This window comes from Mastigoproctus giganteus, chromosome 9, assembly GCF_048544385.1.
Source record: "Mastigoproctus giganteus isolate SK-2022 chromosome 9, ASM4854438v1, whole genome shotgun sequence".
Classification (NCBI taxonomy): Eukaryota; Metazoa; Arthropoda; class Arachnida; order Uropygi; family Thelyphonidae; genus Mastigoproctus; species Mastigoproctus giganteus.
The window spans coordinates 129,362,239-129,389,545 of NC_143583.1; the positions used below are offsets into that span (position 1 = coordinate 129,362,239).

At 36.5% G+C, this 27,307-nt stretch overlaps 1 protein-coding gene across 2 annotated transcripts in view; it reads left to right on the forward strand.

Moving 5' to 3' along the window:
* The first annotated feature begins 10,343 nt into the window (after nucleotides 1-10,343).
* The window catches only part of RnrL (Ribonucleoside diphosphate reductase large subunit), a 206,738-nt gene continuing 189,774 nt past the window's right edge, over nucleotides 10,344-27,307 (forward strand). Inside the window, exon 1 of one of the 2 annotated variants that reach the window (XM_090381486.1) lies at nucleotides 10,344-10,456. In XM_090381486.1, coding sequence (XP_090237612.1) covers nucleotides 10,438-10,456 — 19 coding nt within the window. In that variant the 5' untranslated portion in view covers nucleotides 10,344-10,437. The remainder of the gene's footprint in view (nucleotides 10,457-27,307) is intronic. The other variant, XM_090381487.1, reaches the window with a different exon arrangement.

Consider the following 27,307-nt stretch of genomic DNA (forward strand, 5'->3'; position numbering starts at 1 on the left):
TCTCCAATCAAACCACCTCCAACAACCTTTGCAAATGTTTTATATCTAGGATTCAAACTTCCTGACTCAGTCTGCGTCTGCCTTTTTCGTACGAGGGAAGCATGATTTTTCGTCCTGAAAATCCACTACAAAGCACATGCAATTAACAGATTTATACGGAGCAATGTGGTCTAAGCCGCTGATGATCCTAGAACCGTACAACGACAACGGATCCTCCCTTAACCTTATAAATAAATTGGATCTATTATCTGTAATGCATCCTGGGTAGCACAGTTGATGGGATCGGCGTCCACTCCACACGGGCTCGATAAGACTTAAGTTCGAGTCCCGTCAATGACGGAAGAAATTTTTATGGGCTTTTTTCGCAATGGCGCTCAGTTAATCAGTCTCAGGCGAGGTTAAAATGGTTTTTTCTCACGGAAATTCGGGTTTTTCGTTTAGTAACGACAAATCTACCATAGAGCACGCCTTTTACAGACATATGAAGAAGAAACCAGTGGCGTAGCTACCATGTAGGCAAGGCAATTGCGCCCGGGCACTTTAGGTGTCCCGGCGTCTTTGGCTGTCTCCTCTTTTTGCAATTTTTATTAATTAAGTAGGGGCCCGAACATGTTCTTTGCCTCCGGGTCCCAAAAAGGGTAGCTATGCTACTGGAAGTAACACTGATGTGGCATTTACTTAAAGGTGTAACTACCATCGGAAGTAAAGAGAAGGGTTTTGCTTTTGTAAAGGTGACTACAGGAAGTGGTCTCAGACAGTTTAAATTTTATACAGTGGAACCAACTGATAATGTTACTAACAGAAAATTATAAATGGGAAGCACTCAAAGAATTAATCGTGGAAACTACTAGACTTCATAACAATTAAGAAATACTTTTCAAGGTTCAGGACTAAATGGATGTTTGATGAAATAATGAGACTCGTGGCAGAGAAGAAATATGCATCGGATGCATATAAATTACCAAGAGACAGAAGCTGGGGGTAGATATAAGCTAGTCTGTAATCAAGTCACAAAGGAGGTTAGGCAACCGATTACAGATTACAAGAAATCTCTGGCAAAGACTTCTTTACTTATGTAAACTCTAAAGGAAGGGAATGTATTAGATTGATAACAGTTGATATAAACGATTCGATTGTCGATGACTGCTCAGGTTGCTGACAAACTGAATGAGTATTTTGCATCTACATTCACATGAGGAGTTATTTAATGAGGGGAGTGCCAGAAGTTTATCAAACTCTAACAGGGAGCTAAGTGATTTTGTAATAACTGAGAGCAAAGTCAAGGAGAAATTGTGAAGTTAAACATAAGAAAGGCACCCGGGGGTGGATGGGATCTATACAGTTATATTAAAGGAGGCAGCAAAGGAAGTAAGCAAACTCTTAGCCATAATTATGAGAGCTTCCTTGGACTCAGGGCGGTCCTCGTGGACTGGAGGTGTGCAAATGTATCCCCAATTCACAAAGGTGGGGGGGGGGGTAGAAAGATGACACGTGTAATTACAGACCTGTTGGTTTAACTTCCGTTCCGGGGAAAATAATGGAAAATAACTCGTTAAAGAAGCACTGCAGCATCATCTAGACAAGACTGCAGTTATAGTTCAGACACAGCATGGGTCTGTTGAGCGGAAGTCTCGTCTAATCAATTTTATTGGATACTATGATCTCACGAAGGAACTGGAGGCAAACAAAACTGCTTCAATAATATAGACGGGTACTGTAATGTAATGAGCTTGGACGTGCTTAGCAGGGCTGGATTTTGGTGTTCGTAGGCCTAGACACTTTTATTCCAAATGTGCAAAAAAGGGGGTGTGAGTAAAATGTTTCTTCTACTTTAATACTTTGACTGTGAATCATGTCAATTAACGCGACTCAAGTTTCAACAGTAATAAATGATAAACTACGTCAAATGACGGAGCGCCCACCACTACGATTCTTCTCAGAGGCGGATTTAACGGCGGGCGCACCGGGCGCGCGCCCTGGGCCCGCAAAACCCCAACTTTACACTTTTTTTCTAATGACACCAAGTTTGGTTTCATATGTGCAATTTTTGTTACGTACAAGTTTACAATCGGCGGTAAAACCTGATAGTATGTTTATATTCGCTTATTTTCAGTACTACGCTGCATACTATACAAATACTACGCTGCATAGGCCCAGCGCGGCTGCGCTACCGCTCATTGGAGCAATAGAATCGTATTTGCTACTTTGTTTGTTATTTGGTTTTTAGGAGCATTAGCAACTAAGGCCATATTGTTTCTGGATATGCGGTGGTCATTCCCTGACCTTTCCGTATTTGGTGGTAACGGGCTCGAACCCCGGTCTAATCAAGAAGCGTGTGCTACGCACTGCTGCTGCTTCCTACCTGGCAACGGAGGCGCCTGCTACTTTGTACTTACAAAGGTTCTCCTGCAGTGCAGACTTACGATATACACAAATACGCGTATATTGTTGAAATTATATTAAGATAAAATTAAGAAATTATATTAAGATAAAATTAATAAAGAAAAAAATATATTTAAATATTTTCACATTTGTAATTTTAATTTCAAGTAAAATTCTATGATTTTTTGTTCAAATTTCGGATTGTTACTCCTATTATACGTATACTATCATTAATTATAATTATACTTTTACATATGTTCAACTATTATTTCAAAACTTTGTGATTATTATTATGCTATTATTAATTATATTATACATATATTATATTCAAATTTTATTCGAAATAAAACATTAATAGTACATAATATTTTTTATTTATTTAAAAAAAATGGTTAACATGTATTTTTATTTTCTCTGTCTCTCTCTTTTTTTAAGGGGCCCAATATTTTCTTCTGCACCGGGGGCTTCAACCGACCTTAATCCGCGACTGATTCTTCTAGTTTCGAGAACAGTCTCTAGGTACCGTATGCACATTAAATTGAAGCTCCTAGAGCCGATTGCGCACGTTTTCTCAGCTCGTTTTTCGTTAGTCACAGTGAAAAGTGTGAACTATTTTTTTTTTTGCCTTCCTTCGTAGACCTTAAAAATTTTGCAGTCCCTAGGCACTGTGCTTATGGTGCCTAATGGGAAATCCAGCCCTGGTACTCACAGTTGGTATATGCCAGCTCTGATCACAATCAAGATCACTGCCCTCAAGATATCCATTTCTCTGGTTACCAAAAGGTTTCTGCCACCGGTGGCAATGGTTAGTTCAAATCCACGTAAGTGGTATTCCCCGAATCATAAACGTTTTTCCGCAGCCAGCTGGTTTATGCCAGCTCTGAGCTTATCCAAAATCACCTCCCATGATCCTTTGCGCGATCTCTTCTCGCGACTCCGTTTTTCTTTTTTCTTTGTTATGAAACGGAAATGAAGTCAAATAACATCCTTTTTGCGTTGCAAAATCCTGACAAATTGATTTTTACTACCGCTCGAAATTTAGTAGGTGCCGCAAAAGATGTTAACGCATCAAAAATAATTTTGATTGATATCATATAGCTCTATTTTACGAAAGCTTTTCATACTGTTGCACATGGAAACGGTACAAATTAGACCATAGGGCATTAAAGTCAAGTTGCTGCTGTGGATAAAGGGATCGTTGACCGGGAGAAGACAGAGAGTGGTAATTAATGGACGCTGCTCATCATGGACTAATGCTATTAGTGGAGATCCCACGGTTCGGTGTTTGGGCGCATTGTTGTTTTCTGTGTTTATCAATAATATTGATGAAGGTATATCAGGCTTAATGTCCAAGTTTGCAGATGATATGAAGGTTGTTTTTACTTCAGTACAAATTAATAATAATTCAATACAATGAAAAAGTTTTATTAAAATAGTATAATTTTACACAATGAAAATATTGATACGTACATAACTGCATTTAGCGTACAGCACTGGACTACATGATGACTGCACTGTATTACGTGTACACGTTTGATAAAAGTCAAGGTTTTTTTGTTTTAATTCCGGTTTCCAGGATTTCCCCTATATGCTGCTGTAGCATCTGAAAAGGCATAAAATAAAATCAAATAATTTTATTAGGGTCACCCGTTATTCAATACATAAACCCATATATGTATTTTGTCTGTAAATTGCGTGTGTTCTCGGGTCTATTTGCCTTTTTTTTGCTGGACGAAAAAACGTCAGTTTCCGGGGGGACACCTTGCTATCTTGTTAATTATACTAACTTAGACATGGAGTGAAAAAAGCCCAATTAAAGCTCCTCCGTAATCGACGGGATTCGAACTTGGGCCTTTTACGCCCGGTGTGGGAAGATGGTGATGATACTACTGTGCTACACTCTCAGACTCACATGTTTGTCACAAAGAAAAAAAAATTAGCAGGGTCACTGTAATTGATTACATCAACCGACATGGTTTGTGTCTGTAAATTTCGTGTGTTGTCTGGTCGATTTGCCTGTTTTTCTGGAATAAAAACCCCATTTTCTGTATAATAAACGTTGCTGTCTACACCTAAGACCGACTAACTCAGCCACGGAATAACACGTTTGATACAGTCTAGGTCGACCATCTAAAATACTGTTTTAGTTCACTTGCTGCTGCATGGACCGTATAAAAATTATTAGCTGGCCTGATATGTCCCTCGGGCCGCAGTTTGGACACCACTGTATAAAGGGATGGTTGAGTGGAAAAAGACAGAGAGTGGTAACCAATAGGCACTGCTAATAATGGACTAATTATTATTAGTGGAGTACCCCAGGGTTCAATGTTGGGCCCATCGTTGTTTTTCTATATTTATCAATGATATTGATGACGGCATATCAGGCTTAAGGTGGAAATGATACAAATGTTTGCAGGGTGGTTAATGACAAGGGACAAGGTATTCTTGTATTGATTGCGGCCTCCAGGGTTACCCCTCTATACCGCTGTAGCATCTGTAGGTTATTTATAGCCGGCAAGTGTGTGTGTGTGTGTGTTGTGATGGTTGTTGTTTGCCGGCCCTGGAGTCTTAGCAGCAGGATGCAAGCTACCTGCATCCCGACTCCCGTACCTAGCCACGTGGGGGGCGCTCCAGGAACTGTCTAATTTACACTAAGTGGGATTCCAACAAGTGGAATCCCAGTTATAATAAATAAGGAATGGGGAGGTGAAAGTGGGAGAAAAGAAAGTAGAAGAAGAAAAGAGAGCAAAACACTCTCTCAGGAAAAAGAAGAAATAGGAAAGAGGAAAACACTAGTTGGAAAATCGAACAAGCGAGAGAGCTTGAAGAGGTAAAATTTTGAAGCCCGAAGGATTGTAATTTTGAAAGAAAGATTCCCCTAGCCGGGAAAGAAGCCCAACCTGCACCGACAAGGGGAGAAAGAAAAGTCTCAAGGAAAGAACATAGGTAAAGTACAAGTGGCTATTAGATAGCCACGTAAAAGAAAAAATTAAGATAAATAATAAATACTTATGTCACCGATATGAAACATAGCAGTAAACATATTAACAAATTACACTGCATAAGCATAGAGTAAAATATACAATATTTACAAAATAAGTAATTAAAATCTTAGCTGAAAACCAGTCAACCAAGAAATTAACAAAAATAGTCAACCAGAAGAAATGCAAAAACATATATACAAAACACAAAGAGACAATTAATTACAAGCAACAATAATCCAACAAATAGAACTCACCCAAGGCAAAACCAATAAATACAGTACAAATAAATTAGTTAAACGAATCAAAAGCAATTCTAAATTTAAATCTAAGTATAACAAATCAAAAGCAAAATAATAAGTTAAGTATTAAACAATAGTTAATGAATATGCAGAGAAAATGTCTCTGCACAAAGTAATCTAATCTGTATACATATGCACATAACCAGCAAGTGCAAAGCTGCTACACAAGCTGCGAAAAACAAAACTGTCTCAAATAACAAGACACGCAGTATTAACAATAATGCATAGATAAACATTAAAAAACAACTCAACCTGCAGGGCTGAACAAAAGCTAAAACTATACATTTCCACAGCAACTGGCAGTAGAAAAAAAAATAATAGCAAGACTGGAGGAGGAGAATAACGCCTCCAACCAGTCAGCCAACAAAGCAATTGGATCTGAGAGGGCGGGGAGAGGTCCATCGAACCCCTCAGAACCAAAGACCCATTTACAACTAAAAATGCTAGACCAAGAACTATATGGTACTAGCAAAAACCCAACTGATTGCAGCTGCAATCAGGCAGGAAAGAAAATACAGCAAATAATCAGCCCCGCAGGAAAACAAAATTAAATCAAAACACAAGCAGCAAGAGAAGCAGCCAGCAACTCCAGCAGTAAAACAGTCTAGAGAGGAAAATCATCTCAATCAACCAGAACAGCCAACAGAAGGTTGGATCTGAGGAAGCAGGGAGAGGTCCATCCCACCCCTCAGGTGCAAACAGACAACACAAGAAGAGAAAAACTGTCTCTTCAACATAATCATGAGCTAACTACACAAGTAATGTTCAATATAAACACTTAAGATTAACAACTGCTGATTCAAAAACACAATAAAATCAGTTACAATTTTGAGAGCAAACAGCAAATCAAACAAAAGCACCATGATATTAACAAGCTAATTACAGTATTTACAAAATACATACAATTAACACAGGAAATCATTTCAGGCAGCCCGGACAGAGTTCGAAGTGGGAGAGGGGAGGTCCATCTCTCCCCCTCGGCCAGGCGAAACCTGAAACAAGGCTTCAGGAAAAGATGCAAAAACTCTGCATCCAAAACACAAAACAATTTAGGCAAGGAAGAAACTCCTCTCAGAAAAAAAAAAATATATGAATACAGTAATATATATAAATATTGAGAACAAAAATTTACAGAACAAATAACAAAATCAAGGGTTATTCCTTGATAAAGCCGCTCTTCTCCGGAAGACACTATTTGCAAAAGAAGGGAAGGCAGAGAGTCCGCCGACCCAACCAGGCGCCAAAAATCATCTAAATTATATGCTTTTGTACAGATAGACAATTTTTGTAATAATTTAATTTTTCCACATATAAATTACAATGTAGGACAATATGTTCAACTGTCTCCTCAGGGGACAAGTCCAAAACTATACAAACAAGAATTAATTCCATGTCCCGTGATTAAGAAAGTGGGAAAGAACTCAAGTTGAAGCCAGTTAAAATTTTTATCTTTAATGAAAACACGAGGAAAGGAAGAGTGGTGACTCTGCCGAGAGAGGAATCATCCCAAGAGTGTTACCACTCTTCCAAAGCAAGATTGGAAAGCCTGGCCAGATCAACATTTGTAGAGTTCTCATAATTATTAGCAAAATCTCCCACCGAAGCAAGAGAGTGAGATTTCCTATGGTAAGACAAGAAATGCAATATAATTTCCAGTTAGAGGGAGACGATCATTAATAACAAGCAGGGCATCAGTAGAAACAGTTCTACATGCCCTGCAAGTATACAGAAGGAAGGACCGCTGCGCCTGCAGAAGGTATTTTTGGACCACTGAATTAAAAATTCTGAAGCCCCAAGCCCGGCACTGTAGCAGACGATGGGGATGAAGGGACACTTGTAGTAAAGACCAAGAGAAGATGACTTAAGATTCCAGAGGGAACGGGCAAGACGCAACAGCCAGCCGGTAACAAACGGATTTTCTGCCGAAGGTACTTACAATGGGGAATGAAAGATAAACGATCATCAATAACCACCCCAAGGTATTTATATTCACTTTCCAATTTAACAGCCTGGTCAAGAATTTTAACCACAGGGGGACGATTACGATTCAGTAGGCCTTTCAGAAGAACCTGTTTAGTTTTAGGGACTGAAATGGAGAGTTTATGGAGGGAACACCACATGTGAAGGTCATCCAAGAAGCGGTTTGCTTTAATTTACAATTCAAGACGAGAATTCCAAGACGAGAAGCAAGGCAAGATCGTCGGCGTAGGTAATGTTGACAATATCATTATGAGGGACATTTAGCCATCCATCAAGGACCACATTCCAGCAAACAGGACCAAGAACGGATCCCTGAGGACAACCCCTAGAAACCGGTCTTGTAACCGAGCAAAAACCCTAGGAGACCACAAGGCTTCTATTATCGAAATAACTGGAAATTAGTTTGTAGATAGGACAGGAGACCTCGGCCTCCCGAAACCTCGCCAGGACACTCTGCCACCATAAGCTGTCAAAGTCCCCTTTGAAGTCTACATAGAGACCGAGAACGTATTTAGGAGATGCTCGAACAGTGCCGAGGAGAAGATTAATTGCATCTGTAGCTGATATACCTTGCGTGAAACCAAACTGGGAAGAAGAACAAAGATTTTTTTAGTTATAGTAACCCTTGAAACGTGAAACCAGAAGTTTTTCCAACAACTTGCCTAGAAAAGGAAGAAGAGAAATTGGATGATAAGAAGAAGGAGAGTCAACTGGATTGCCAGGATTCTTGGAAGGATTTTTAAGTTGGCAATTTTCCAGCGATCAGGGAAAATACCAAACCTAAGGCAAGAATTCATAAGGTTAGGTTTGATTTTCCAGATTCTTTTAATCACAGAAATCTCCATGAGGTCCAGACCTGGACTTTTGCCATTAGTAAGGGTATTAATGGCAGAATCAATTTCTATATTAGTGAAGGGATCCTCAGAAGAAGAGCCTTCAAACCCAAGATGCTGTAATCTAAAAAGAGTTTGTTCATTGCTCTCAGGAACCGAGATGTCCCACAGAAGCAATTCATCCAAGATGGCATCAACAGATGCCGACCAAGTTAAAGTTTCAGTGGAATTTGGAACATGGATCGAGGTCTGAGGAATATGTGGGTGGAGTTTAGACGCAATGACTTTATAGTGTAAACCCCAAGGATCTGATTTAATAGTTCTTTCCACGAGACGAGCCCAAGCCTGGGCCTTCTCCTTTCTAATACTGTTAAAATATCTGTTGCGAGCTGCCTTATACAAGTCAGCAAGCCTGTTTACTTCAATTGGTGGCCTGTTATTCCTTTTAGCTCTATTAAGGTTTCGCCTGGTGGTCCTAAGATCTCTTCTAAGAGAGGAAAGACCATCAGACCACCAAGGAACAGAATTGATTCGACGAAATGTTTTAAGAAAACTAAGGTCAGAGACCTCAGTAATAATTCCAGTTATCTTTTCTTCCAGGGAATTTGGATCCAATTCAGAATGACAGTAATGAAATGATTACTACTCATTAATCAGTAATGTTGTCTTCTGATATCAGCAAATCCTAGTAAAAATTTCGTCGATTTTATGAGCCCTTTTCACTACGCGGCTGAGTTAATCAGTCTCAGGCGAGGGCAGCATGGTTCTTTTTCCCAGAAACTCGGATTTTTCTTTCAGTAAAGAAGGAAATCGACCACAGAATTGACCTAAAAAACCCTACCACAACAACAACAACATCACTTAGTTATTTCCTTACTGGCAAGTACTAAATTACTTTTGGATGAGTGTAAATTGTTACTTTTGTTAATTTCTTTTATGTTAATTTAATGTTGATGAGGATCAGTTTTATTGTAATCCAACCAGGAAAATTAATATCAAATAAATTCTGAAAACAGTCATTATAATCTGTCTGTGCTCCTTAATCCAATGTTGCCTTATTAATTAAGTTAAAATTTCTCTCACTATCAAAATGGCTGTAACTACCTGAGTTATATATTTCTATAGTTATAAAGTAATTCTGTATACAATCATCATCCTCCTCACATCGAGTGAAACCCTGAGTTCGAATCTGGTCAATGACGCGAGGGCATTTTTAACAGCGTGGCTGAGTTAGTCTGGCTCAGGCGAGGGTAGCATGGATTTTATGCTGGAAACTCTGGGTTTTTATCCAGCAACCAAGTAAATCGACCGCAGAACACACGCACTTGACAGACCTAGTATACGGCGCAATATAGTCTAAGTTGCTAATGCACGTAAAACACTTCAACAACAAACAACATTTCACAATTTTGGCCTTGAATAGGTTGAGCACGCTGAATTCTGATGGGATCCTTCCACTTGTTCAGATTATGAACCTAAGGGAGGCATAAATTCAAATTAAGAAAAGACAGATGTAGAATAGATGTGCGGAAATTTGCCTTTAGCCAGCGGGTGGTTAATTGCTGGAAAAAACTTCCATCTGTTGTTGTGGAAGTTGATAGGTTAAATAAATTTAAGGAGGAACTGGACAGGCATTTTGGTGGAATGCTGTGATTTTTTTTTTGGCTGATGCTGCAAAAGCTCATACACTTGCTTTCATGCATCACATGCCACTACTACTACAATTTTCCATTGATGGCGCTGATAGTTATTGAGCAAGTGACCATTGTGTGACCCGCGAAAGTGAAGTGTGATTGCTGATGTGTTGTTGGTTTCTTTGAGCATTGATTGGAAAGATTTTAGTACCATTAAGTTATTGTTTGTTTTATTATCCTTTCCACTTTCGTGGTTCTCCATTTATGTGTTAATTTTCTTAAGTTAAATAAGCTTGTGTTGTCTAGCCCTGAAAATTAATTTAAAATGTTCGTTTTAAAAAGAGGTGAGTATTTCCTGTGATTCAATGCGTATGGAGTAAATAAAAAAGTAAAGATCATTTTTAAAATTATATAAAATAAACTATTTTAAATAAGATTTCCTTTGAGATTGCTATCACAATATATCTTCTTCTTCAAGAGGAGTATTTCCATTTACAATGGGTTTCCTCAGCCTACAAGTTATTTCTTGTTAGGAATTTTTTCCCGCCATAAAGTGCGGTTCAAGGTGTCTTGGTCGGTTAAGCCTCGGGCTGTCATGCACTCCCGTACTCCATCCATCCATGCCCCCCCTAGGTCTTCCTCTTCTCCTTCTTCCAGGAGGTATCCATTCCAGGATAGCCTTTGGATATCTGTTTTCTTGCATCCGTTTTACATGTCCATACCATGTTAGCCGCTTTTCTCTGATGGTGTCAACAATAGTCTTTTTCACTTCCATTTTTTCCCTTATGTCTTTATTCCGTTTTCTGTCTCTTCTAGAAGTTCCTGCTGAGCGTCTCCAAAAATCTATTTCTGTGGAGAGCAATTTGTTTTCCGCTCGCCTATTCAATGTCCAGGTTTCCGCTCCATACAATAGAAGACTTTGTACAATCGATTGAAATATAAGTTTCTTTGTTTTATGTAGGATATTTTTGCTCCACAGAACAGAGTTTAACATGCCGATAGCCTTTCTGCCGTCTGTAATTCTCTTATTGATCTCTGCTTGGGATGATCCATCACTTTGTAAGATTGATCCCAAATATTTGAATTTATCGACTTGTTTGATTTTAAAACCTGCAATATTTAGAACATGTCCTGGCCCTGAAGACAACATTTCAGTCTTGCTAAAATTGGTTTTTAGACCCCATTGTTTATATTCCTCAAACAATTGATGACATGCATGCTTTGCATCATCTAAGTCTTGTGCTAACACCACCTGATCGTCTGCAAAAAGTAAATTGTGAATATAGGTGTTCTTATTAATCGGCAATCCCATTTTATTACATTTTTTTGACCAGGATCTTAGGCAGATGTCGATATAAATTTTGAAAAGTGTTGGTGACATGCAACAGCCTTGTGATAAGCCTTTTGAAGTGTGGAATTCAGGTGACAAAGCTGATCCCACTTTAATTCTGCATCTATTATTCCTGTAAATTGCCTTAATAATGTTAATCATTTGTCCATCAATATTTGCCTCTTTCAGTGCTTCCCATAAGAGTTTTCTTGGAACACTGTCATATGCCTTTTCAAGGTCAATGAAAATCATAAAGATTTTTTTTCCTTTTGATTGGCATTTTTTCAAGGATCTGTTGTACTGTTGAGATATGATCTATACATGACCTCCCAGCTGAAAAACCACTTTGTTCTTCTGATACCTTGATTCGGGCTTCTAAATGGTTCCTGATCCATTTTCCAAGGATCTTTAACAGCGGGTTTAGGACGCATATTCCTCTGTAATTTGAACAGCTTTTCCGATCGCCCTTCTTATAAATTGATGTAATATATCCTGTTATCATTTCTTTCGGTATTTCTTCTCCTCTCAGTATACTATTTAACAGTTTTTGTATCAGAACAGCCACTCCTCTTCCTCCATATTTCAGAAGTTCCATGTAAACTCCTCCAGGTCCAGGTGATTTGCCATTCCTTCCTTCCTTTAGCAGGAGTTCCACTTCCCTAACAGAAACTTTTAAGCCTGAGTCTTCTACACCAAAATCCTCCATCGTCTTGAACTCTTCCCGGTCTTCTTTTAAGTCCTTCATAGTACTCCGCCCAGTCTTTCAAAGGTATTAATTGCAAACCAGCATTGTGTTTATTCTGTTTTCTCAAGTCTTTAAGGAACTTCCATGATTCCGCTGATTGCTTGAAGCCCAATTTGCTATTAATAGGTGCGCATTTCCTTTCCCATTCTTCATTTTTCGCTTCTACTACCAACCGATTGGCTATTTTCTTTTTTTCAACATAAATATTCCTATATGCATCATTCCTATCACCCATATACTTAAAGAAATACTTAAAAGAAATAATTTAAGTCATTCCCGAAAGAAAACTTAAGTAAATTGCCTTATCATTATATATCACTTTATTTATCTTATTTAATATTTTTGTACTGATGTATGGAATGTATTTTTATGACAACTATCTCAATAAAAACTGCATAGGTTATGTGTATCTATTTGTTTTAAAAGTTTTTAGATCATTTGTGAAATTTGGAGCAAATTGGGAAGGGATCAAATTTGATTTTAATGCATTATATACAAAAGTTATGGTTCATTGCATGTGTATTTGAGGGCTCTAATGAATTGTGGAGGGGGCATGGATTTGGAATGCTGGCCCTTCTGGAGAAAGTGGGGGTCTGGTGGGCTTGTTTGCCTCATGCCCATGCTGGCAAAACTTGGTGTGCACACTAAGAGGGAAACACAAAAATTCTTTCTACAAAAAGGAAGTGTTCTGATACAAATAAGAGCAATGTGGGAATATAATCACAGCAGTATTGCAGCTTTTTTATGATGGGAAGATATTCCTACAGCAATTCACTAAAGAATTTCTGATGCATCTATTGATCTGAACAGTTAATTAATTTAGTGACATCGTGCTGAATTTAGGTAATCTGGGTTTCTGTCATGTATTTTTCATTGCCCAAAAATAAAGTTCTGAGAGTGCAACAGTGATCATCTCGCTGCCGTTGCTCTCTATCAGATGCACCTCTGTAAAACTGAACTTGAACGGCACTATAATTTTTTTTTTTTTTTTTTTTGTTAGTTGTTGGTGCATCGGCTTCTGTGGTCATATTGCACCTCCCGTGGTTTTTGCATTTTCTACTCTGATCCAAGCCTGAGGTGGGATTCGAACCCGCGACCTTTGGGTTGCTAGGAAGGCACTTTACCCACCCGGCTAGCCCAGTCGGTGGCACTATAATAAAATTTCCCCATTATACTACATAGTTGTAAAGAGGACTGCACTTTTATATACTTTCTGTAGAAACAGGTACTTAGTTTTGCGTGATAAGTAAAGTAAAAATGCACAAAAAGTATCCTAGACAGATAGTTTTTATATGCTGTGATTTTTTTTTTTTTTTTTTATATATATATTTACTTTCATTAAATTGGTCTTATTTCAAGCAGTTTTTCCTATTTATTTAGTTGTGTTGCTACAATGTGCATCTCTAATGGTTTTTGTTACCCCCCCCCTTCAAAATTTTCAATTATAGAATTTTATTCATTCAAGCATGTATTGTGTGATGTAATATGTGCCCACTGTGTAGCGGATCCAGAAGAAAAAGACAGGGGGGGGGCACCACCACCACTTTACATCCTTCTAAAAAATTTTATATCTCTGTATGGATTAATTACCAATTTTAAAAACTAATTTTTAAAAAAAAATTATAAAATTAGATTATAGGTTATATAAAAGCATTTGTGAGTGACTGATAAATAATTATCTCAGTATAAATGATAAAGAATAAGAAAATTAACATTCTATAGTGTACACTCCACAATTTTATGAGGTTCAGTAGTGAAAGTTACAAATTCTGTTTTATAAAATGTTATTACCAAACTTAATATTCAGTTCTTGGAGATGAGAGAAGAGAACAGGTTTAGATAAACTCTAATTGAAGTTTTTGCAAATGTTTTCTGGCAAACATTTAGAACCTTTACAGGGGTTATCTCAATATTTTTTTTTATATTGAGCACAGCCAAACCATTAAATCTTTCCTGACCTCAAGTAGGTTTTAATTCTTTTTTTTTAACAAATTAAAAGATTGCTATGCTGTTGAAGTAGTAACTGGTATCACACAAAGAATTGTCAATAGGTACATGATGTTTGAACATAGACACAAATCTGTAAGCTGCCATTGGCGTATCGACTCTATTGGATATCTGTATCAGGAATTTCCTCCATAATTTCATTTCTCCATGAAGTACCTCTATAGTGGATGGTAAATCGGATTCATGTTTTTACTGCACCTAGTGTCTCCTCATCTGTTGTGTCCGAATCAAAATAATATTTGGGAATTATTTTTTGCAATTTTGAAATTCTGTGGTATTATCTTTTGAAAATCATGAATCTAACTCTGAATTCAGATAGTCAAGATAAGGTAAAAATGTGTTCACTCGAAAATAGTCTATCAGCTCGATCAAATTAGCTCGGTTTTGATGTACATTTCTTTCTCACTCTTGGAATTTTTATTTCCATGTCTAATTTTTTGTCGATACTCTTTGTCTGGTCAAATATAATTCTAAATTCAGTTTCTGAATTTTTTCTTAATCTGTTTAATGCTGATTTAGCAATTTCTACCATCACATTTGCCTTACAGAAGTTGGCATTAATGCTTTGCAGTTGAATTGAAAGTGTTAGTGTTATGGCTAAAAACACTCAATTTTTAAGCACAGCAAAAACTCAAATTTGCGAATTGCTGCAGACAGCGACTGGACATTGCTTGCTGCATGGGTACTGGTAGTATTGGTGCTACTTATGTCATCCATTACAAAAACTACTGCAAGCAGTATTTCCAAAAAATATAGAATTCCATCGTGTTTCTCAACCCAGTGAGTTTCGCAAAGTTTCCTGGCCTTTGCTGCTTTCTGAGACTAAAAGTTTTGTTATTTTTGCACTCAACAGTTGAGTTCTTGAGGCAGATTCTCTTAGAAAATTGTTAACGTTTGTAATTATGCTGGCTGGATTGCGAATACTAGCTACCGTACTTGCTTTTGTGTAAAGTTAAATTCAGCCTGTGATTTACACAATGTGTGTAAATAGTGAATGGCTGTAGTTTCATAATTTTTGCTTGCTGCATGGGTACTGGCAGTATTGGTGCTACTTATATCTTCCATTACAAAAACTCCTGCAAGCAGTATTTCCAAATACTCCTCTCAATGCTCCACTCACGTTAGTGATATGAATGCAATATCCAAATTTGCTCTTTCCAAAAAGTCAATTATGGTGTCACTCAAACCTTCATCAGGCAAGTTCATAACTTTGGTAAACCCAAGAAAATTTTCTTCTATAGTTCGTTTTTTGTATGTCGAAATACCGAAAGCGGAATGAAAGCTGTTCGGTAATGCTAATGTTCATTGTTTCGTCAGCCAAGATACTATATAACTTCGAAATTTTAACTTTTTCAACAATTTTTACTTTGTATGATTTCTCCACATCATTTAATTCATTCTGGATTGTTTTACTAATAAAAGTAACTTTTTTTTTTTTTTTTTTTTTTTCCCAGTAGTCTGTCTGAAAATGGTTCTCAAGGACCTTGTGACCGGCATCGACACAATCTTAATAATGCCTTGAAATTCCCTTTCATTTTCAACTTACTGTTGTCTTCATCTGCTATGACCCATCATCTCCATGACCCCTCAAAGTGATATTTTGCATTCCGTAAAATATAGTCTTAATGAACAGTATTAATTGTTGTCCACTGCCTTCTATTCTTCGCTTGTTAGCACTGTCTATTACTGCTTCAGTACTTAATGTTTTGCCATTCATTACATCAGTAAAATGCTGAGACCTCACTAAGTTGTTCTTATGGTATTCATTTTTCTCATGAACCTTAATCATTCTTGGCATTTTTGTATGATGCGATGATAAAGGTTCTATCACCAACTTTCCCAGTTTCACACAACTATGACCTCCCTCATCTCCTCCAAATAACTTGCAAATTCTGCAAAAACAGCTATCAAATGTATGACTAAGACAGCCAAGGAAATCCCTTTATCCAGTGCATTTTGAATGATCTATTTTTGTTTCCTTGGGCAACAGAGGGAGATTTGCAGTTTCCAGTTGGACACCATGCAGTACACTAATGTTCATCAACTATTTAATGCATAAAACCAACATAACAACCAATATCTCTAGCATACTGATGTTCATTTGAAGTTGAAGCTGAATATATTTCTCAAGTGTTTTGTGATGAAACAACTCCTGTATTCTCCACATTATCACTTTTGTTTTCAAACTCTGTTTTTGTCAACACCGCTTTCATTACTTTTAAACATTTAAAAAAAACATGTCAGAAGAGTAGGTTGTTTCTCTACTTGTCTTTTATTGATAACTGTAAATCTGTAATTATTGATAAATATAATTAAAATAATTTATTTAAATATATATATATATTTGTTTTAAAAGAAGAAACAGTTTAAGATATTATTGATAATAAAAATAATAATAATGGCTTATGGCCTTTTGCAACTACTAACATATATATATATGTATATATATAAAATTGATAAAAATAATAGGATTTATATTTTAGTAATAAATAGACTCATAAAAGAAGCCAGACAGAAACAGCACCTAAGGTTTGCGCACCGATGTAAAACGCATGGACTTATACCATATGGCTTTAGAGTCAAAACACCATTTCAGGATGACCGATTAAGGTGGGTTAGTATGAGTCTATTTATTGCTAAAATATGAATTTGCCAAACCTCAGAGGCCTTTTTCAGGATAATAGGATTTAATCGCATTACTGAATGACTAAGCAAGCAAGAAAAAGTATTAAATTATTAAACTATTTGCCTTTTTGAATTCAAACCTTCATTCATTTTTCCTTTAACTAGATTTAATTGGCATTATTTTTACTTTTTAACTCTATTTTATACTTATATATTTATTTTTATTTATGTTTGAAATTTATTCCTTCTTTTTGGTCTCTTTTGGGTTGGCTATGATGTATACATTTTGCCCGTATACATCATAACAGAAACAGAGACCCTGCTTATTGTGGTGGCTCCTATGGTTTTGGCTGCTGACCCTATGAAGAAGTAGTTAAAACCCTAGGGCCCACTATAGAGGGTTTTTTTTTTTTTTTTTTTGGTAGTTGTTGGCGCATCGGCTTCTGTGGCCATAATGCACCTCCCAAGGTTTTTGCAGTACTTTGATCCAAGCCCGAGGTGGGATTCGAACCTGCCACCTTTGGATTGCCAGGCAGGCACTTTACCCACCCGGCTAGCCCGGCCGGCACTACAGAGGTACCACCGTTATTATTATTTTTATGTTAATCTAACTTAATTTCAGGTTACCTGCTTTTACCTTGCTGGCATTCTCAATTTTTTCCATGGTTATTACAGTTGACAGGTCAGCACCTACCCAGTACACTGAAAATAAACATGTCTGTGTACATGTACATATACACAAACACGGCATAAAATAATGCACAGAACAAAGCAAATATGACACTCAGACGTAATGTGACTGGCAGATGCGGGCACACAGCTAAACTCTGAATTACTTTGAAGTAAACATTACGCACGACCAAACTGCATGATGTCTTGAACTAGAATGGCAGTCACATTAGCATCAGTGTTGCCAATTGTAGTCAGTTGAAAATAGCAAAGCCACAATGCAAATATGGCTAAAATCCTGTTAACAATGAAAAAAAAATTTTTGCAGCTAAAGGGAATTTAAATGATTTCTGTATATTCTTCCAAAAATGACAGAGGGACACGTGCCCCTACCCTGAATCTGCCAGTGGCCCCACCTGTATATTACATTATATCACTATACAGTATATATGATGGATGTCTTCAGTCAAACATATATCTTCCAAACAGCATATGATATCTGTAATATATGCCCCCACCTACACCTCCACCTCCACATTATATCACTGGATATGATAGTTATTATCTTTAGCCAAACAGATATTGTATGGCAAAGAACTTATGATATCTGTAATATATGCCCTGACTTACATGTCACATTATATCATTCTAGATATGATAATTATTATCTGCAATCAAACAGATATATGCCAAAGAGCATATGATATCTAAAATGTGCCCCCACCTATATGCCACATTGCATGGCAAGTCTTCAAGTCAATCAGGTATCATATCCAAATAGTAGCAGAGTGAATTATTTAAATCACAAAAATCACTCATTGTGGGAGTAACATGACTGAAATAAAAGAAAACTACATTTGATCTTTATGCAGTTACATTCATAACATAAAACTATTTTAATCCTACCACCTGTGTAAGTTACAAGTAGATGTGACATAACCTAACCCAGCGTTTCCCAAACTTTTTTTTAGTCACGGAACACTTTTCATCTCACAATATATTTATGGAACACTTAAGAAATGCAAGTTTAGCTGGTGCCAAAGAACTGTTTGCTAATATTTTATTACATATGACGTACTGTGCATCAGGAGCATCTTCATTTCCAACACATGTAGAGCCGAAATTCAACTAACTGTCACCATACTTTTGTTTTGGTCTTTTATTAGTTGGTTCCTGTTTTTTCACTTTGGATTTTTGGGAAACAAAAGGCTGCGATTGTTCATCCTCACTTTGAAGTGTGACAATATTGTGTTCGTTTTCATTGACTACAGTTGCACTACTAGAAGTACTTGCTTCTCGTTTTAAAGTTCCTTTTTTTCAACCACAAATCAGTGGTCATTTATTTTAATAGTATTTCGAAATACTGATAATTATCAAAAAATATTTATACAAGGAAGTGAGTTTAGTTATGATATCGGCTTGCTTCCACCTCTCCTTCAACCCGTGTATTCCAAGCTAAATCGCATACAAATGGCATATTAGACCACTACATTGCTACTTTTCGTAGATGTCATTACATCTATGCATACTTCTTTATGCAAAAGCCTGCCAAGATAAAGTGTTCCACAGTCTATTTGATTATTAGTCTATGCCAGTATATTAATAATCAAAAAAAAAAATGTTAAAAATTATAATGATACAAAAGTGGTGTAGGCTACAAATATGCAAAATTTATTTTATTTCTTTAATTATTAATTACCATTTTTTACGGAACACTTCACATCTCACGGAACACTAGTGTTCCATGGAACACAGTTTGATAAACGCTGACCTAACCAGTCCCTACTTATTGTTGATAAACTCATTCTGCAGTTTTCCTGTTTCTCTCCTGGTTTTTTTTTTTTTTTTTTTTTTTTTTCCTGTTTAAAACCACATGGGTAAATTTCGTAATGTATAAGGCTTTTATTTTTCTTTTTTCAAAGAAAACTGAATGCATTCCAATGCATGCTCCGCCAATTCAGATTTTTTAGTGTTCACTTTAGCCACATGCGTGTCGTGTTTTAGCATTAGAGGCATGTGATGCAAGAAAGCAAGCTTATACAGCATCAGCCAAAAAAAAAATCCCATTTTGCTTATCCATTCACTCCACATGTTTGTCCAGTTCTTCCTTGAATTTATTTAAGCTATCAACTTCCACCACGACAGATGGAAGTTTGTTCCAGCAATCAACCATGTGCTGGCTAAAGGCAAATTACCGCATATCTATTCTACAACCATCTTTCCTCAATTTGAATTTATTCCACCTGAAGTGCGTATTCTGAGTAAGAAGAAAAATCCTATTAGCATTGAGCTTGCTCAGACCATTCAAAGCCTTATACACCTCAATCATATCACCTTACAGGTGCCTAGTCTCCAGATGCTGCAATTTGCCTTTCGTGTTCCCCCTCACCAATCAAACAGACTGGTGAGGAGAACAAAGGGTTGCTCTTACCCTTTGTTCCTCTCACCAGTCATTGCCCTTCTCTGTACTTGTTCTAGCAGCTCTACATCCTTCCTAAAATGAAGCTTCCAGACCTGTCTGCAGTACTCAAGGTGTGGCCTGGCCATTGCCGTGTACAAAGGGATAATCACCTCCTTATCCCTGCTAGCAAAATTCTTGTATACCATTGACAAGACCCCATGGGCTGCTCTAGCAACCTATCTGCACTGCTCAAAAAACTTCATGTCTAGGAGTAATTGTGCAGTCACTATTACCCCGAGGTCTTTTTTATTTTCCAATACCCTGAGTGTAGTAACGCATAGTTGGTACATTACTCTGGGATTACTGCTATCCACATGCAGTACTTTGCATTTGTCAATGTTAAATTTCAGTTGCTATCTCTCAGCCCATCTGCCCGACTTTTCTAGATCCTGTTGCAGTACCATACTGTCATTAACAACCCTGCCAACCTTTGTATCATCTGCAAACTTGGACATTAAGCCTGATATACCTTCATCAGTATTATCGATAAATATGCAAAACAACAATGGTCCAAACACCGACCTTCCTTCATACGTATTTCCTGAAAATTACAGTCTACAGAAGTTCTTCACCCCTCCGTTCGTTCGAAATACCTGTCCAGCTGAGCCTTAAATTTATTTAGGCTATCAACTTCCACAAGTCCAATGTCAACAAATATCTTTCATTTTCTCAAGCACGGTACTAAGTACTATAGGTTCTAATACCTCTCGTGTTTGGGGTTTACATATAAAAAAAAAAATAAATAAATAAATAAAATTTTTTTTTTTTTATATATTCACTTTTTCAAGCAGTTTTTTCTATAGATTTTGTTGTACTGTTTTCAATATTTCGGTTATTCAAGTTTTGTGGTTATAAAATTTTATACATTCCAGTACATATTGTGATGTAATATGTGCCCTCCCCCCATACCTAAATATTACATTATATCATTCTAGATATGATAGATATCTCCAATCAAGCTTTTATCATATGCCAAATGATATGTAATGTGTTCCCCACCTATATATCACTTTATATCATTATGGATTCTGATAGTTATTACCTTCAGTCAAACAGATATATGCCAAAGAGCATATGGTATCTGTAATATGTGTTCTCCCCCTCCCAGTGTATCACATCATATCACTTCGGGTATGATATGTCTCCATTCAAACAGATATCATGTCCAAATAGTAGTAGAGTGAAGAAAGTAAAGCAGAGTGAGAGGGTAAAGCAAGATAACTGAATCTCTTTAGCAAGCATCACTTATTTTGTGACTAGCATAACTGAAATAATATAAAACTTTTTTGTAATCCTCCCATCAGTGTGAATCACAGTTGGGTCTGATCTAGCCTAAACAGCCCTTACTTATTTTATTGTTGAGAAACTAATTCTACAGTATTCCCATATATGCAGAACCTTTTAGACAGGAATGCAATTATACTTCAATCACATCACTAGTAATTTAATGGGAGATCTTGTCTGACCTGTCTGGATACCATGATCTGGTCACAAAGGAACTCGATGCAAAAAAAATAATTTTGATATCACATACTTGGATTTCGGGAAAGATTTTGATACTGTTGTACATAAAAGACTGCTGTACAAATTGGAGCAGTGTGGCATTAAGGGCAAGTTACTGTTCTAGACAAAGGGATGGTTGAGTGGGAGAAGACAGAATGGTAATCATTGAACACCGCTCTAGACAAAGGGATGGTTGAGTGAGAGAAAACAGAATGGTAATCATTGAATACTGCTCTTTATGGACTAATGTTATTAGTGGAGTCCCCCCCCCCAGGGTTTTTTTTTGGACCTATTGTTGTTTTGTATATTTTTCAATGATATTGATGAAGGTGTATCAAGCTTGATATAACACCTGAATTTCATAATATAAGACTTCTTTTATATTTTATTTCCTTTTTTAGGGAAAACTATGCATTCTAATGTATGTTCTGCCAATTCAGATTCTTTAGTGTTCTTTAGCCACATGTTTGTTGTGTTCTATGTGCATTTGAAATCAAGAGTGATATAATGTGATGTGTAAGTGGGGCACACATTCTTCCACTCTCACCTATATAATATAGCTTTACCACATTTACACATTTTTTTGTATATTATATGCCTTCTATTATGCTTGGGTGTCAGATCTTTAAACCAGCTCCCCATCTTATTAATTGGCTTAAAGCCTGTACTTTTTACAGATTCTGTAACCTTGACAGTATCCCCTGCATTCAAACTACCTGGACTGCCTCCAGTGCTACAGAGTAGGTGCATCAAGATTTTACACTAACTGATCTTGATTCCTGCTAGAGAATTACCAGTAGGTTTTGCCTGCTGGTTTGTTTAGTGACCAGCCTGCAAAAACTGTTTTAGAGCTGTATCTTCGATGTAAGGATACTGGATCTCACATGCCCATCTCAGAAAGACGTACATATTGCATTACGGAAGAAATAGGGATTGATAGAGCTCAACTATGGAGACTAATCATGGGTTGCAACACTTCAAGCTTTCAATAAGCAAAGTGGTGGTTATTGCGCAGGATGGCGAGACTCATCTACCATCTAGTGTTGACCTGTGATATAGAAGGTTTGCACTCCTTTGTGTGATGTGGATCCTACATTTGGACTGCCCCTTTTTGTTGGTCCTGCAGCTAGTATATGGCATGACCTCTATGGGGAAAGGCAGTATGCTAAGTGCAGTTTCAGGGCTTGCAATGACAGGGGGAATATTATACCCATGTTTGCTAACAGCCCTGCCATCTTATGTGTTCAAGTAAATTATCTGTTTGATGCAGAATGACCGGACTTCACTGAATTTGTTTCACTTCATTCATAAATGCCACCTGAATATCAGTGTTTTAGACACCATGGTAGTAAACCCTTAAAAGTTTTTTTTTTTTTTTTTTTAAACCCTTTAAGAAATTTGGACAAATAGATGGTGCAGTCTGATTTTCAATGGCCAATACAATTAAAAATGGTTAGTGTGCTGGTCACAAAAGTGACCAGCACACTGAATCAGGAGAGAAGAGTAGGGGTGAGAAAAAGGCAGGTTAGCTATCCTGGGCCTGTGGTCCTTTTGGTGTGGTTATGGAATTGGAGTTCCCCTCCCCCTTGCTCCATGGGGAAAGGTAGGCCATCCAATAAGGCTGTTTGACCCATGGCCTGTGCTGGTAAAACATGATGCACTCTTTGGAAGGAAATAAACAAAAATTCCTTCTACAAGAGTGTACTGGCACAGGTATACGTACAAATATAATAATGTACAATGGTATTACAGCCATTTCTATAATGGGAAGACATTTTGCCACCGATTCAGTGAAGAATTTCTGAAACAAGTACAGTACTGGTCAGAACATAATTCATTTAATGTCATCAATGCTGTATTTAGGTAATCTGGGACCCTGGCACACATTTTTAGAAGTTTGGTTCTCTCTCAACCTGAAATGAGGTTGTGAGAGCCCAGCAGTAATTTCATTGCTCCCAGTCTTCCTGCTGCATTTTGGATGAACTGTACCTCAGCAAAGCCAGTCCAGAATGCCATTGTAATAATTTTTTCCTGCTTTATACACAATTGTAAAGGTCTGCTTCTTTTAATCTGTAGAAGCAGTTACTGAATTTTGAGAGTGATAAGTACAGTAGAAATGTTCAAGAAGTATCCTAGGCAAATATAGCTGTGATGTTCTGTGGTGTCTTCTGCATGTATTCTTCACTTTTATTAAATTTGTTTTATTTCTGTTTTCTGTGTTGATTTAGTTAATGCTGTGTTAATTGTTAATTTAGTTAACATTGTGTAACTCTAACAACTTTTTATTATAGCCTTCCAAATTCTTGAATATTTTCATTATTCAAGTTGGTAGATGTAGAATTTTATTCATTCCAGTGTGTATTGTGATGAAATGTGTGCCCTCACATACATATCATGTCATATCACTAAGTATGGTAGGTGTCTTTGAGTAAAACAGATATGCCAAACATCAGATAGAGTGAATTATGGAAAGGAAGATAACTAATCTTTCTTTAGATAGCAAGAATGGATATTTCTGTAGTAGTAGCTTGAAATGAAATAAAAGTGATTTAAAATAGAAAAATGTTAAAAGAAAGAAACTGGAAATGAAATAAAACTCTAAATTTGATCTTTATGCATCTATGTTCATTAGCTTAATGTTCATTCAATGTGTAAAAACTAAAATTGTACAAAATCTTGTCTGTCCAATGTTTTAATGGATTTGTTTTTAATAACAGTGTTGACATATTTGATTCATTTCTTCTGAAATGTATAAAAAATTATCGGTTACTTCGTGGTGTATCCTCAGCTGTTTTATCAGTGACTGCGAGAACAATAAAGTGGAACTTTTTGAATAGCTGATTGTAAATATTTATAGACTTTTAGACAGTAATGAAAATTTATTCAAAAGATATTAAAAATTATAAAAATGAAAATTTAGTTCTGTAATTTCAAAAAGTATAGAACATGTATAAATTTTGGCAGATTTCACAAAAAAAAAAAAAAAAAAAATTGCCACTGTACAATCCAAAAATATTAAGAAAGTAATCTGGCACTTGTACCACTTATTGCATTTGTCTTTAAGAATCCATGTGAATCCACTTTAAGAATCCAATCAACCATCCCTTTATCCATAACAGTAATTGAACTACTGTATTTTTAATAATTGAAAATATTCTGGTTAGCTTATTAATCCAAGTGGAACATTATTTTATTGTAAGTACAAACAAAGAACTGCATATAAGTAATGGATGCAGCTGCTACATATTTAAAGATATACAAACTTCTGGTTAAATCATGGTTAGCCTAATTAGTTAATTACCATTGTTACACATTGCCTAGTATTAGAATATTTATAACTACAAGTTGTTTGTTTGGTGCCTCCGTAGCCAGGTGGGCAGGAGCAGTAGTGCATAGCACACGCTTCTTGATTAGACCGGGGTTCGAGCCCGTATCCACCAAATACGGAGGATGTGGCAGGTCAGGGAATGACCACCGCATATTCCCAGCCCGATTAAAGGGTGAGGGTTGGCGTCAGGAAGGGCATCCGGCCGTAAAAATTGCATGCCAAAACAATAAAAATGCTGACCCCACATAATAATGGGAAAAAGACGAGGAAGAAAAAATAATAATAATAACTACAAGTTGTTTGTTTGTTTGTTATTTGGTTTTTAGGAGCATTAGCAACTAAGGCCATATTGCTCCGGGATATGTGGTGGTCATTCCCTGACCTTTTCGCATCCTCTGTATTTGGTGGTGACGGACATAACTACAAGTATTTGGATAAAGAGGAAAAAGGAAATGACTGAATTGTGAACTTCCTAAAGTTTTGAAAGATCAAAGATGTTAGCTTTACTCCACAGTACTATTGAGCAAGTTGTAGATGACATGGTATAAAACAGTGGCATTCAACTGGTTGTATGTATACTGCTTGGGCAGTACTTTTCAAACATAATAGTGTACTTCATTTCAGGCAAAGCTAATTCGGGGTTAGTTTTAATAATACTATTTTATCTGGACTAGAGCAAATACAGTACAATATATGGTATTCATTTATTAATACAATAATTAAAAAAAATTGAGGTAATAGGAAAAATCAACAAATATTCTGACAGGACAGTATAGATATATGTGGTGGATTTGTATCAGCCCGAAATTAAAGTATGCATGTTAGTAGTGAAGAAAGCAAATTTTCAATACTTACTATTTTGGAATTGAAATGTTTAAATTTAAATGAAGTTTAAATGATTACATACCAAGCACTTTTTTTTAACATTTCACTTGACTTACAATGCACTAAGGATTGGTTAAAATTTAATAAAGTGCTCTTTTTGGAATGGGGCTTTTTGAAATTTGAAGAAATGGGAGACAAGAAGCAGTAAATAAATGACAGCTATCAAGTGATTACTTCCCACAGATGTCCAGTAAAACATTGCTTGGGTCACTAGATGTACACAACACACGCACGCATGCACAGTGAGCTAAAACACATATACTGGATCACTTCAAAGCATAGTCCAATAAAATTAGATGTTGGGAGGAAGAAAACCTGAAAAATCATGGATCATATAACTATCATCTTTTATGATTAAAAAAAAAACTGAAATTGTGATTTTAAGAGAGTTTTACACATTGCAGCATATAGGTTTGGGTTTTCAAGTTTTGATTCAATAAAGTAGCTAATTCAATTAACCAGTGATTCCTATAAGCAGAACCCACTGTTCTAAATTTTATTGAATTGTTTTCTGCAGATAAACTATGATAAAGTAAAATAAAAAAAATTCTGCCATGTACCTTTTAAAACTCTTGCATACCCCTCGGGGTACATGTATCGCACTTTGGGTAACACAGCCCTAGGATATACAAGCTCCTTTCATGAGATTTCATGAGATCAGTTTATCTGAAAAATTGTCTATAAATATCCGTACTGTAAATTTGTTTTTATGTGAATGAATTATTAATTAATTTACATCTGTAAATTTGTTTTTATGTGAATGAATTAATTAGTTTACATCTGTGAATTTGTTTTTATGTGAATGAATTCATTAGTGTTATAAAAAAGATATCTGAAATATATTTCAGTATATTTCAGTATATTACAAAAAGGTAAGGTGGTAGATGACTTTCATCAACTGGTGAAATACCACCACTTTGCTTATTGGAGGCTTGAAGTGGTGAAACCCATGTTTAGTCTCTAGAGCAAAGTTTCCGCACCCCCTCCCCCCCATACTTCTCCTTCAACCCATGCACGGTACTAAGTACTATAGGTTTTGATACCTTTTGTGTTTGGGGTTTTCATAAAAAAAAACTCAAATAAATAGGCATGTATTATTCTTTATAAAGCACCATGGAGAGTTCCCTTTTTTTTTTTTTTTTTTTGTGTAAACTGCCAATCTCCAATTTTAATACAACCAGTTATGTGATGCATATCAAAAGCCAAACTGTACTAAACAAATATTTAAGTTCACCATTATAGTTCTAATAGATAGTTAAATTTTTAGGTTTAATTATTTTTGTTGTATTTTATTAACCCAAATGCCCACGGAGATATAATTGACTTCCACATCATTATTAATAATTACTGTTTTGATCTAGTGATTCTTGAATCTTACAGATTAGCCTCATTGATTTCCTTTTTTTTTTAGCATGTGATTGTCATCTCTCCAGGTTTCACCTGGAAACTTTGGGTTTATAGCCTGATCTCTGGGTTTAAACAATAGTTCTCCAATTATTGTTAAACCTGAAAATTAATCATTACGGAGGAGAAAGAATAAAGCCGAGGCAAAAAAATATGCTGTGCGAACTAAAGGCTTTAGTTTCTTACCTTTCCTTCCCGGGAGTTGGGGGATTCCCCACCCTTGAGGTATGGGAGAGAA